At 38.4% G+C, this 14,064-nt stretch overlaps 1 protein-coding gene across 1 annotated transcript; it reads left to right on the forward strand.

The window, feature by feature from the left end:
* Window positions 1-12,410: 12,410 nt before the first annotated feature.
* On the forward strand, window positions 12,411-13,031 carry LOC116403924. Its single transcript, XM_031885870.1, has one exon. The coding sequence runs from the start codon at window positions 12,411-12,413 to the stop codon at window positions 13,029-13,031; it is 621 nt and encodes a 206-aa protein (XP_031741730.1).
* The last annotated feature ends 1,033 nt before the right edge of the window (window positions 13,032-14,064 follow it).

The following is a 14,064-nucleotide window of genomic DNA, read 5'->3' on the forward strand; positions in this document are numbered from 1 at the left end:
TTAGTTTCGTTTGCAATGTTCATCAACATAATTTTAAATGATTTTCCTAATGTGTTCTCTTCAGAATTGAGGTCCTCTGATGCCACATTTACACTTCCAAATTCTTGATAGAAATTTTGTGTACACTGATTGGTTGGATTTTTAGGATAAATACTTGATAAAATCTCATGCTTTGAATTGGCTAAAGAGCATCCTTGAGAGCAGGTATCGTATACGTCACTTTTAGGATCAAGATTTTTGTTAGAATGGGAATGAAACTTGTCCAGATTGACTCCTTTTACTTTCTTTGACTTTAGGGAAGAAAGTGATGCTTCCCAAACTCTCTTTGCGCTATGTTTAGAGCAAGAACAATGTGTCTCATCCAAATTACCAAGAGTATTGGATAATTCTGCAATACTAGCTGTCGTGTTGTTCTCTATTTCTGCAAAAGAAACCGGACCGTTGTTGTCATGCACTGCATCCTGGTTTAAATAAACTGTTATGAGATAATTAAGCAACATATGGAAAATAATTTAAATTGTACTATCTTGTGGAACAAAACCTGAATTACACATACCTTGAATTTCATTTTCTTCTCCAAGGGGCACTAAAGTTATAAACTCGTCATGTTGAAAATTCAAATTTTGAATGGTATGCTGATCAGTTGCATTTGAAACGTTGCAACCTCGATTGGAAACACTGATTCTTGCAGCATACAGGGCTTCAGGCTTTAGTAGAGAAAGTAACTTTGGAAAGTCAGTTGAACACATTGAAATTCCCTGAATGTGCGAAATCCATGGATTTTATTACACATCCCAGAGGTGAACGACTTTGAGGCATCTTGGTTATAATCAATTGGTTCTCAAAGTACGCCACCTTCATCCCCACTACAAAACTATGTTCTGTCGAGTTGATAGCACACTTGTTCTTTAAGAACGTCTTGAAGTTATGGGGAGTTCCATCAAGCATTGTGAGTGACAGGGATGGTAGATTCATTGGTACTCTCTTGATCGAACTATTCGCCTTCTTGGGGACACGCCTAAATATATCCTTAAGCTGTCATCCTACGACGAATGGCCAAACTGAAGGATTCAATTGTATGCTTAAGGAATATCTACGACATTTTGTTGATTCTGGACAAAAGAATTGGGCCTAGTTGATGGATGTGGCTCAATTTTGTTTTAATGCACAAACTAGTCTATCCACAAGAACGAGTCCTTTCGAAATCTTGAGTGGAAGACAACCTATACTGCCTCATATTTTTTATCATCCTTATGCAGGAAAAAATCCTCAAGCTCATAACTTTACAAAAAAGTGGGAGAAGACTACGAACATCGCTCGAGCATACTAAGAGAAAGTCTCGAAGCGTATGATAAGAAGCATCATCCTCTCAAGTTTTGAGCGGAAGACCAACTCTTCACAGAGTCTAAAGCAAAGCAAATTTGATTTAGAGGACATCAACATCAGCATCTCACCAGAAAATACGAAGGGCCTGTTGAAGTTATGAAGAAAATTGGAAATGCATCCTATAGGGTATCATTGCCTGCATGGATAAAAAATCATCTAGTAGCTCATGTGAGCAACTTGAAACCTTACCACCAAGATCCAGATGACCAGTAGTGCAACAATGGTGTATGGTCATCTAGTGACCTAAAGCAGAAAGACGATAAAGAAATGGAAGAAAGCTCGTATCATGTGTTTGTCCGTGGTTTTTTGGATTTTAATAAGCTAACTTGTTGTCTACGTAAAACAAGTGCAACATAATCGCTCCTCTCGTGTTTGAAAGCTCGCGATTGGGACACAAGAAATGCAATAGCCAAGAATGCACACGAGGAGGGCTACACGAAATGCCAAGCACACAACCAAAGTGAGGTTCACAATGTGCTTGTGTGTGAGGTTAGCATGCAGGCATGCCCAACGCACGTGAAAAGCCTCTTGTGAGATTCACACACAGTAGCCAGCGCCCAACCAAGGCCCTGCCGCCCACCCATTCGTGCCAGGCAGTGTCATATTGCATGTTGAGCTATTTTTGGTAATTTTTGAGTTTTTTAAGTATACTTTTGATATTTTCTTGGCAAAAGATAATTAATTGTACTATTTTACCATTATTTCAGGACATGAGAAGATCATACAAATTTATAAACAAAGGATTTGAGCTTGTATCTGTGAGTGGAAAATGTTTTATTTAAATTGATTTCAAGCATGTTCTTAAGTCATGATTTATGACGGATTTATGATAAAATGTTTAAGTTATGTTATGAAAAGTCTTTCAAGCGTGTTATTGTTTAAAGGTATTTATTCAATCATATTGTTTGCTCTTCAAAATGCATAATATTCAAAATGTTTTCCCACTTTCTAGGTAGAGATCATGTCCTCTAAGCCTAACTTGCTGCTACCTGTCTACTGAAGGATTTCATTTTGTTATCATATGTGTCCTGTTATTTTGTACTAATGATAAATTAGTCTTCTGTGCTATCCGACTTAGGCTTTTGGGAAGGTTTTATAAGGTTTTGTTATAGATAAATAAGATTACGTTTTGTCTATGTAAAACTTGTCTAAGGTTGTTAAATGAAAAAGGCTTAGCCCAATTGGTTTTAGTAAAATTTATGTGTTATGTTTCCACTGTTGTTTAAAGTTTAAAGGTTCAGGCTAAGGGTCAGATGGTGAAAATGTTTTATTTAAAGTGATTTCAAGCATGTTCTTAAGTCATGATTTATGACGGATTTATGATAAAATGTTTAAGTTATGTTATGAAAAGTCTTTCAAGCGTGTTATTGTTTAAAGGTATTTATTCAATCATATTGTTTACTCTTCAAAATGCATAATTTTTAGAATGTTTTCCCACTTTCTAGGTAGAGATCGTGTCCTCTAAGCCTAACTTGCTGCTACCTGTCTACTGAAGGATTTCATTTTGTTATCGTATGTCCTGTTATTTTGTACTAATGATAAATTAGTCTTTTGTGCTATCAGACTTAGGCTTTTGGGAAGGTTTTATAAGGTTTTGTTCTAGATAAATAAGATTACGTTTTGTTTATGTAAAACTTGTCTAAGGTTGTTAAATGAAAAAGGTTTAGCTCAATTGGTTTTAGTAAAATTTATGTGTTATGTTTCCGCTGTTGTTTAAAGTTTAAAGGTTCAGGCTAAGGGTCAGATGGTGTCGTTCTTGACGTGGGTGCTATCAATTGGCTTCACGCCATATCTCGAGCCACGCAAGTAGGTGCTCGTGGTGGGGTGTGATAGCCTAAGTTGGCTTATTAACGGTTAAAATGTAAACATGTCCATAACAAAATAGTCGGGCAAGGCCCATGTGGACCGACTGGTAAAGGTTGAAGAGCAAATGCTCTACCTAATGAAAGTTCCTAACTCAATTCGCTTCTTGGAAACCTGCCTTAAAGAAATTTTTTAGAAAGCTGATGCTATTAATTAATCCACCACCTAAAATCTTAAGCTAGTGATTAAAAGTAAATTTAATTATATATCACTAACAATCCCCCACTTATGGGTTCGAAATATCTAAAAGGTCCAACAAGTGAAAATCAATTTTAATTGGGAAGGAAACACCAATACAGGGACTTGAACATAGGACCTTTTGGACCACCTACTCTAATACCATATTAAACCCCAAATTCACCCAAAAGCTTAAGCCGTCATAAACCGTTATATACCATATGGACCACCTTTTGGTAAATTTAATTATATATTACCAAAGTATGAGGTTTCATCACAATACCAATTGGCAATGAGAGGAGTAGCTCATCTATTTTATAAGGAATCTAAGTTTCCTTGGTTTTTCAATTGTGGGAACATGCCCTTCAAGATGGTGCCTCTTTGGTTTCACCTATCTTGAACCAAATATCCGTTTAGGCTTAATGAGCTCTAATACCATATTGAAAACAATATATACGAAACCAAAGCTTACGTGAAAACGCAAGAATCGAAAGAAAAGCATTGTGTTTGTAGTTTTATTATTTTTATGATAATTACAGAGGTATAATTGGTGGTTTAATATATATCACTAACACTAATGTTGCAATGATCGATCATCTCGATGGATTACCCATTGAAGAGTTGTTGACAAGAGTTGACACTCTAGAATCAAAAGTTGTAAGAACTAGATGTTGTAATTTATGTCCTAAAACTCGTTGTAACCATAATCTATTCAATAAAGTCGTTATTGATACTATAATCTTAAAGCCAATAAACTAAGGACCCGAGGTTATTTTTTCAAGAACGGGAAGGAAGGTTATATCATATCGTGAGTTTGTTCGTGATTTTCGGATTTTACATGACTGACTTATTGACTGAGCAAAACAAGTGTTCTACAATTGTCCGTTCCATGTTTGAAAGATTGCGATTGTGGCATGCAGAGTTTCACAAGTGTGCTTGTCCAAGGCATTATTTGCCTATGGCCGCATGCTCGAATATCCTCAAAGCACTTTATCTTTATGCTTTGTACTTAGTTTAGTCAACTGCTTTCTTTTTGTTGTCACCGACCTAAGGTGCGTCGTTTCACAATATTCATATGTAAGGTTGTCAAAGCTAAAAAAGTTTAAGATGTATTGTAGGGGAGGCATGGTAGTTGAATCCCCAACTAAGCCCTATTGTGATTTTTGCAAATCTAAGCTTTCTTTGCAATAGACAATATTCAATTTTTTCTTTAAGGATGTTGTCAATGTTTTTCTTTATCTCTCACATTTTATAAAACCAATTTCTCTCAAAAGATGAAGCGAGGCTACATCGTACCACAAGTTTGTCCGCAACTTTCAAATTTCACAAGGTTGCCTTCTTCATCAATTTAGAACAAGTGTTGCACAATCGCCCGTCCCGTATTTGAAAAGTTGCATTTTGTGACAAGTGGTATTAAAGCTTTGTTAGCTCCTTGGCTAAGCGAGATGCAATTATGTCGACAATGAAACAACTATCAAAGTTGCAATCTGAGCGACTGACTGAGATTGAAAAGGAATTCTTGGATATGAAAGAATTGTCAAACGAAGTAAGATTTCTCCAAACCCAACTTGAGATGTTTAAAGAAAAAGTCAAAGAAATAGACGCATTGAATGCCTAAATAAACAAACTACCCATAAATGAATTTGCGCTGAGGGTTGATTCGTTAGAACATAAAACCACCAAAGTAGGTAGTTTTGAACGTGGAAGTAGCTCTTCAAGTTCTATCGCACAAATGGAAGAGCGTGTCGAAGAGTTTGACTTTTGACAAGCTCCAACATAATCAGTTATATTTCAAAAAAGAGAAAAGTGTTTTTGCTAAATAGCGTATCAATTTTCTGGGTCACATCATCGAATGTAGAAAGATTTGAATGGACGAACATAAGTTGTGAACTATTAAGGAGTGGAGAGCCCCCACTTCCGTGAAAGAGTTACGTTTCATCCTTCAATATATACTAAAATAGGGTTCACCTACTATCCTCTAGACTCAGTACCGGGAGAAAGAAATAGATGGAAAAAGAAATGGGCTTGGTGATTTTTTTTTCTATGTAAATAAGAAATAGAAATCCAATTTGGTACAAGAGCCCAAATTCAATAGCCAGCCCATCAAATGAGGTCAACGGCCCTATTTATAAGGATTTTCCATGCAAAATTGCATGTCCATGGAATACTAAAGCCCAAGAACTCAAAGCTCTATTTATAATATGAAATTCGATGGCTATAACACATATACTTGTCAGTTTCTCTCTCTTCTCCCAATTCGAACAATTCGACTTATTCCATCACACTGTTTTAAGTTTATTCCATATGAGCTAGCAAGGGAAACTAATGGACCTATATATCATGGACTCCAATGATTCAAGATTAATTAACAAAATTCGTATAGACTGAGTTAATCATTATTTGTTAACTAACGGGTCATTCATGTACTGGAACGATTCAGAATCACCTCGTTTGTACTAACTACAAAGCTGGCGGCATCCATAGTTTTTCTGAAAAAATCTGGGTTACTACAACGTCACCACGATATACAATTTTCCTGATAAGATGGTACTTACGTTCGATATGTTTTCCCCGTTTACGGCTTTTAGGTTCTCTTGAATTTGCATCTGCACCACTGTTGTGACAGTATAAAGTGATTGATAGATGAATATTTGGAACGACTTCAAGATCTGTCAAGAATTTTCTTAGCCATAATGGTTCTGTTGTTGCTTCAAAAGTTGCTACGTATTCTACCTCCATTGTGGAATCAACTATACAAGTTTGTTTTATGCTTCTCCAAACTACTACTCTTCTATTTAGAGTGAATACTAATCCTGATGTAGACTTTCTAGCATCTTTATCAGTTTGAAAATCATAATGAGTGTATCCAGTAAGGATCAAATCTTTTGTACCATACACGAGAATGTAGTGTTTTGTTCTTCAAAGATATTTTAGAACATTCTTAACGGTTGTCCAGTGATCACGTCCAAGATTGGACTGATACCTACTGACCATCCCTACTAAGTAGCAAATGTCAGATCTAGTACACAACATTGCATATATCAAACTTCCAACAGCGGAAGCATAGGAAAATTTTCTCATATCCTTAATTCTTGAGGTGTCTTACGACATTGTTCCTTTGACAAATGAATTCCGCAGATGTATAATAGCATACCGTTTTTGGAATTCTACATTTTATATCTAGACAACATTTTGTCTATATAAGATGCTTGAGACATTGCTAGTGTTTTGTTCTTGCAGTTCTGTACAATTTGGATCTTAAGAACGTATTGTGCATTTCCCAGAACTTTCATTTGAAATTGCATAGCTAGCCATTTCTTGATATTAGTATGAAATCCTATGTCCATTTCCAATAAGTAGAATATCATCTACATACAAGACTAAGAATACTACAATGGAATTGACGACCTTTTTTGTAAACATAAGGTTGGTCAACCTTTTGTATCAAAGCCATAAGATTTGATCATAGTATCAAATCTTATATTCTAGGATCTAGATGTTTGTTTTAATCTATAAATGGATTTTTGAATCTTACAAACCTTTTGTTCTTGATCTTGATCTATAAACCCCTCTAATTGAGTAATATAGATACTCTCTTCAAGATTGTCATTCAAGAAAAGTTGTCTTGACATCCATCTGCCAAATTTCATAATCATAAAACGTGGCGATGCATAAGACTATTCTAATTGACTTTAGCATGGCAACGATAGAGAAAGTTTCTTCATAGTCTATGTTAGAAACAGACACACGCAGTGGAAAAATGGAATACAAAATTACCCTAATTGCACCTATTTAACTTGCAACCTTAAATTAAAAGAATTAGGATTTGGAATTCGTATCTCCAGCATTCTCTGCATCCCCTGCGACCTGGCAGCATCATCCTTACTATTCTTAAAAACTTATTAGAATGAAATTCCTCTTCACAAACCAACACGAAATCTTTCAGCATGATTTTCCTCACTCACATGCATCCTAGGAAAATTTCCAAGAGGTCACCCAACATAGAATTTCTTCAAGCTAAGCACGCTTAACTCTGAAGTCCCTATAATCGAGCCACAAAAAAAAAAAAAGGTTCACATTGTTGGTATAGGTATTAAGTTTTAATTATTTTCAGTCTTTCTTAACATGACTTTCATGTCCTCAAGGTGCACCTTGTCGGTATACTTGTCAATTTCTCTCTCTTCTCTCAATTCTCTCAATTCGACTTATTCCATCATAATGTTCTAAGTTTATTCCATATGAACTAGTAGGGAAACCTAATGGACTTATATATCATGGGCTCCAACGATTCAAGATTAACTGGTTAAATTCTTTTAGACCGAGTTAATCAACATTCGTAAACTAACGGGTCATTCCACTAAAGTCTCGCAGTTGCACTCTCCCTCACTATAGATATATTCTTGTCCATTTAATATAACCATGATCAATAAGTTAATCCTTCACATGTTATTCGTAACCTCGAATGGATCAAATTATTGTTTTATCCTTGAGACTACATCTTATTTCTTAAGTCTCATTGATCCACTATTGAACAATTGGTTTAAGGTCCAACCTATAAACTTAATCCCTCTCAGGCTAATGTGAGGGTGGGCCCCTTGTTCAAGACTTGGATTCAGTGCTTAAGAGAACAACTTATCTACTAACCCTAAAACAGGTAGAGAGTGAATTTTGTCTTGCATCCTATGTTCCCAGCCATTCATCTAATCTTACCCTTGAAATAGGAGGCTTATTGGGAGAATGTTGATGAGATACCCTCACCTATGCAGATGTAACCCTAAAACAAGTAGAAGTGAATTCAGTCTTATGTAAGTACTTTACAGTGCTTAAGAGAACAACCTATCTACTAACCCTAAAACAGGTAGAAGTGAATTTTGTCTTGCATCCTATGTTCCCAACCATTCATCCGATCTTACCTTTGAAATGAGAGGCTTATTGGGAGAACGTTGATGATATACCCTCACCTATGCAAATGTAAGGATAATCTCATGTGAACAGGAGTTCATAGTTAGCTTAGGATTAAGATTAAGCTACCTAAGTCATCAATAAACGAAATAGTCAGTTCTAAACAGTAAACGGTGTTATAACGTAAAAGTGACTATTTCATGGATCAGTTTTATATAAGTACTTTACATAGGATGCCCCAACTTTCATGTCTCTACATGAACAATTTAGGATCAGTTTCAACATCCGTAGTTTCTGTAAATTAGGCATTATAGACTATTGAGGCTATATACTCGAACTTGATCCACATTTATGTCTCGACATAAAGTTCAAATGTATTAAAAAATAGCATTAAGACTTAGTTTATTGGATTTAAGATTATAATTTTAAAATTTTTAATAACGATTTTATTGAACTGAATATGATAACAAACTACGAGTTTTAGGACAAAAAATCCCAACATATGTATTTTTGCCTCTAATAATAATGTTGAAAGATGTTTGTTGTGGTTTCATATGGGTGATATCTCTTCTGGTTGGACATAGTCAGGTTTTGTAATGGGTGACTTTAACGCTATCAAAATGCATTTTGAGGCTTTTGATAGGTCTTCTATTCCTATGGATATGGAGGAGTTCGATATGGCTATTTGCGAGGCTTATTTAGTTGAACCTACAGTACAGGGTAACTGGTTAACCTGGACTAGAAAGGTTCATGGGTCTGGTTTGATAAAACGGTTTAATCGTATTCTGATTAATGGTGTTGGATTACTGCATGGCCTTCGGGTATTTCTGATCACTCCCGTCTTATTTTATCCCAACTTTTAGCAGAGACAGTGGGTAGTTTCTTTTTGTTTCTTCAACCATTGGGTTGAGGATTCTTTGTTTATTGATGTTGTCTCTTCGATTTGGAGTCGCCATGTAGGAGTTCCTCTGATTGTGAGTTTCGTGAGAAATTTACATAACCACAAGCCTACCCTCCATAGACAGTTTGGTAAGCACATTCAGAGCCTAAGTGAGGAGGTTCGTATTGCTAAAGAGTCCATGGATAAAGCTCAGAGAAAGGTTGGGCAAAATCCTATGTCTGATGTTTTGAGTCGCCAAGCAGGTCTTGCCATTGAGGCCTTTTGGACGACCGTTTAGATTGGAGGAAGCCTTCATGTGTTAGAAGTCCAAGAGGTTTGTGAGTTGCCTTAGAACTTGTGTTACCGTCCTCGATGTTCTCCATTATGATTAATGGCTCTTTCAAGGGTTTTTTAAATGGGAGGAAAGGTTTGCAGTAGGGTGATCCTTTATCTCCTTTCCTTTTTATCATGGTGATGGAGGTCCTCTCTCGTATGTTGAATCGGCCTCGTCCGAGCTATCAGTTTCACAGGCATTGTGAGAAGGTTAGCTTAACTCATCTGACCTTTGCTAATGATCTTATAATTTTTTGTGCTGCTGATGATTCCTCTCTGAGTTATATTAACGAGACTATTCGAAAGTTTGGTGATCTCTCGGGGCTATTTACTAATCTTAGTAAAATTTCTATGTTTGTTGTAGGGTTAATAGTGATGATGTTTATCGTTTGACTACCAGTTTGGGTTTTGTCCTCAGGCATCTCCCTGTTCGTTATCTTGGGCTTCCTTTACTTTTTGGAAGGTTACGACCTACTGATTGTGCTCTCTTATTCAACGTATTACTAGTCAGATTCATTCTTGATTTGCTAGAGTTTTATCATTTGTAGGTAGATTGCAACTGGTTCAATATGTGTTCTATAGTCTTCAGGTTTACTAGGCTAACGTGTTTGTGCTGCCTGTGAGTGTGCATCATGAGGTTGATAAAATCTTGAGGTCTTAAAAACCGAAATACATGAGTGGACCCGAACCGGTTTACGTGAACCGTGAAACATATAAAAACCGAAATACAGGAAATGGACCGAGCGGAGATGGTCCCATGAAAATTGTTGGCCCAAAGGCGTGTGGGCCGATTGTTTTGAATGAAAACTTGATGAAGCCCAGTGAGCCGGTAAAAGGGCTGAAGCTGAATGGTGTGGACACATTTACGAATGGAATTGGTCATGGATCTCTGGTTGATGGGCCATCGTTGAATGATGGGCCGCCCATCTAACACGAAGGAGTGCTTACCTGCTGGTGCTTCAAGTGTTCAGCATGTTGGGCAAATTGCAGCGGCCGAAGGATATGGACCCGGGCTTGATGCTATTGCAAGTGCCCCAAAGATTGGGTCGGTTGATAACCGTTTGGTACTAATTCAAATGGTGGGCCGCTTGTTCCGTTTTGTGGGCATGAGGTGCAGAAATCTAATAATTCTGGAGGTGCAGGCAAAAATTCATGGGCTTCCTTATTTGGCTCAACAAGAGGTTTCTCTATGACCTATACACCTCTGACTACCATGGGAGAGAAAATTGTGGTGACCCCGTTTGAAGAAGTTATTAGTCAAGGAGTTAGAGTGTGGGAGAACTCCCTCATCAGCCAATTAATTGATGCAAAATTGCCGTATCTAGTCATCTATCGTCTTATAGAGAAGATTTCGGGTAGAATTGAAATGCCAACAACTACTTTGATGGAGAATGGGCTCATCTGCTTTCAATTCAAACATCTGAAGTCGATAAAGTGGATCTTATCCCGGGCCCATGGCACCTTGGAGGCAAACCTATGGTCCTCCGCAAATGGACTCCAGGTATAGTTCCTGAATCCTTTGTCTTTGATTCAGTTCCTGTTTGGATAAAGTTAGGGAGGATTCCGTTGGAGCTATGGACGGATGCTGGTTTGGCTGTTGTAGCGAGTGCAATAGGAAAACCTCTTTCTTATGCAACGTATATGCGTGGAATTGAATGTGGACAGTATTATGCTTGCCGAAGTAACAGTCAACCTTAGAGGAGAGGAATTTATTGTAACTGTCACTTATGAGTGGAAACCAAAAAAATGTAACTTATGTCGATCTTTTAGACACTCGCAGAACACCTGCCCTAAGAAAAGAAGCAATGAAGGTAGTAAAAAGGAAGCTGCAAGTAAAGAGGTTCCTGTTAAAGAGGTTGTTCCTACTAAAGAGGTGGTTCCAGATTGTGGGGAGTATGGAGATGTTGTGTTGGAATCCTTCCAACACATGGAAGAAGGAGAAATTATTACCCATAAACTGGCTGAAAAGGTGGAGGTAAATCAGGAGGAATTTACCCTAGTTGACAGGAAAAATAGGGGAATGATCTCTATTCGGGACAGAGGGAAAAGGGCGGAAGTGAGTATCCCTAACTCCTTTAACAACCTCATGGAGGTGGATAAAGGAGATAAATGGCCTTTATCTATAGTGGATGGCTCCCCTCCTCCCTTACGATTAGATGACTCTTCTATGGGCCTTTTGAGTACTACAAGTGATGTAATTCCTATGGGAGAGGCGACTCCCATACGACCTCATAGTTAGTTAGTGTACGTGGAACGTGCTGGGCCTTATAGACCTGTAAAGTGTAGAGCGGTGAACGACTTCTTAGCCGTGTCTACGGTGGGTTTCTGTTGCATCCTGGAGACTAGAGTTCGAGAGGAGAACTTTGTCTCGATATCTAGAAGATTTGGTGATTCGTGGGGGTTCATTAGTAACTACAATAATAGTGGAGTAGGTAGGATATGGGTTATGTGGAAACGTAACAGATTCATGTTCACGACTAACGATGTTATTGACCAGTTTATTTCCGATGTAATAACAGATTTGATCTCTAGGGAGAAGGTAGAGGTTCTGTGTGTGTATGCCTCTAATAGTAATATCGAGAGACGTGTTTTATGGAGGCGAATGGCTGAGATCTCTACTGGTTGGAAAGGACTGGGTATGGTCTTGGGTGATTTTAACACCATCAGACTCCACTCTGAAGCCTTCGGGGGTGCTCCGAACGTGGGGGATATGGAGGAGTTTGACATGGCTATTTGAGAGGCAGACCTTGTTGAACCCGCGGTCCAAGGGAACTGGTTTACTTGGACTAGTAAGATACATGGGTCGGGTTTGATGAAGAGACTTGATCGTATCCTAGTGAATGATGAGGGGCTTAGTACATGGCCTAACATGAGGGTTAACGTCCTCCCGTGGGGTATTTCTGATCATTCTCCCATACTTGTCTATCCCAGTAATCAGCGAAGCCAACAAGTGGTCTCTTTTCGTTTCTTTAACCATTGGGTTGAAGAAGCGTCCTTTATGGATGTTGTGTCCTCTACTTGGACCAAAGATACTAGAGTTTCTCCAATTATGAATATTGTGAGGAACTTAAGAAATCTCAAGTCGATTCTTCGCAGACATTTTGGTAGGCATATCCGAATCATCAGTGAGGATGTTCGTCTTGCCAATGAAACCATGGACCGAGCTCAAAGAGAGATGGAGATGAACTCTCTGTCGAAGGAGGCGACTAATCACGCGAGCTTAGCCATGGTAAACTTTTGGAAAGCGATTAGAGTGGAGGAAGCCGCTATGCGCCAGAAGTTGCAAATCAGTTGGTTGAAGCTAGATAACCAGAATACTGCCTTTTTTCATCGATCTGTTCGATCAAGGCAGAGCAGCAATGCTTTGAGATCAGTTATTGACCTAGATGGAAATCGGTTGACTAACCATGATCAGGTGACTCAGGTGGTAGTGAATTATTTCAAAGATAGTCTGGGTTCTCAGAATATTAGCTACAGAGCTCTCTACTAGTATTGAGGAGATTGTTCAGTTTAGATGGACTGAGGAGTGTTGCCAGGCCCTCCAGCGTCGCCTATTGGCAGGGAGGAAGTGAGACGTGTTCTGTTCTCCATGGATGGTGGAAAGGCTCCAGGCCCTGATGGGTATTTAGTTGGCTTCTTCAAAGGAGCTTGGACGGTGGTTGGAGAGGGTTTCTGTGATGTCGTCTTACACTTCTTTGAGACCAATTACTTCCCTCAAGGGGTGAATACGACTGCTATTACACTTATTCCTAAAAGGAATGGTTGCTGATCGATTGGAGGATTTCAGCCCTATATCTTGTTGCAGCGTTATTTATAAGTGCATTTCAAGAATATTGGCAGATAGGCTTCGTGTGTGGCTTCCTTCTTTTGTTAGTGGAAATCAGCCAGCTTTCATCCCTGGGAGGAGTATTATTGACAATATTCTTCTTTGTCAGGAGCTTGTAGGGGCATACCATTTGCACAGAGGTAAACCTCGGTGCACTATGAAGGTTGACCTCCAAAAAGCTTATGATTCTGTTAATTGGGATTTCCTCTTTGGCCTGCTGATTGCCATAGGTACGCCTTTAAGATTTGTGAGTTGGGTTCGAGCGTGTGTGACCTCTCCGATGTTCTCCATTATGATTAATGGATCGTTGGAAGGTTTTTTCCATGGGAGGAAAGGACTTAGACAAGGTGACCCTTTATCCCCGTTCTTATTTGTGATGGTCATGGAGGTGCTTTCTCGCATGTTGAACAGCCCACCTCAGAATTTTCAATTCCACCAGTTTTGTGAGAAGGTCAGATTAACTCATCTTACTTTTGTAGATGACCTGATGATCTTTTGTACTGCTGATAATCATTCTATGAGTTTCATAAAAGAGACTATTAAGAGGTTTGGTGAGCTTTCGGGACTGTTTGCTAATCTTGCTAAAAGCTCAATTTTTCTTGTGGGGGTTAATAGTTCGAAAGCTTCTCGGCTTGCTGCTAACATGGGTTTTTCCATTGGTCATCTCCCTGTTCGTTATCTTGGGCTTCCTCTCCTC

The sequence above is a fragment of the Cucumis sativus genome, chromosome 5 (genome assembly GCF_000004075.3).
Source record: "Cucumis sativus cultivar 9930 chromosome 5, Cucumber_9930_V3, whole genome shotgun sequence".
NCBI classification, from domain to species: Eukaryota; Viridiplantae; Streptophyta; class Magnoliopsida; order Cucurbitales; family Cucurbitaceae; genus Cucumis; species Cucumis sativus.

Excerpts from the sequence above, each read along its gene's own strand:
- LOC116403924 (XM_031885870.1), top strand. The coding sequence starts at position 12,411 with ATGAGGGTTAACGTCCTCCCGTGGGGTATTTCTGATCATTCTCCCATA.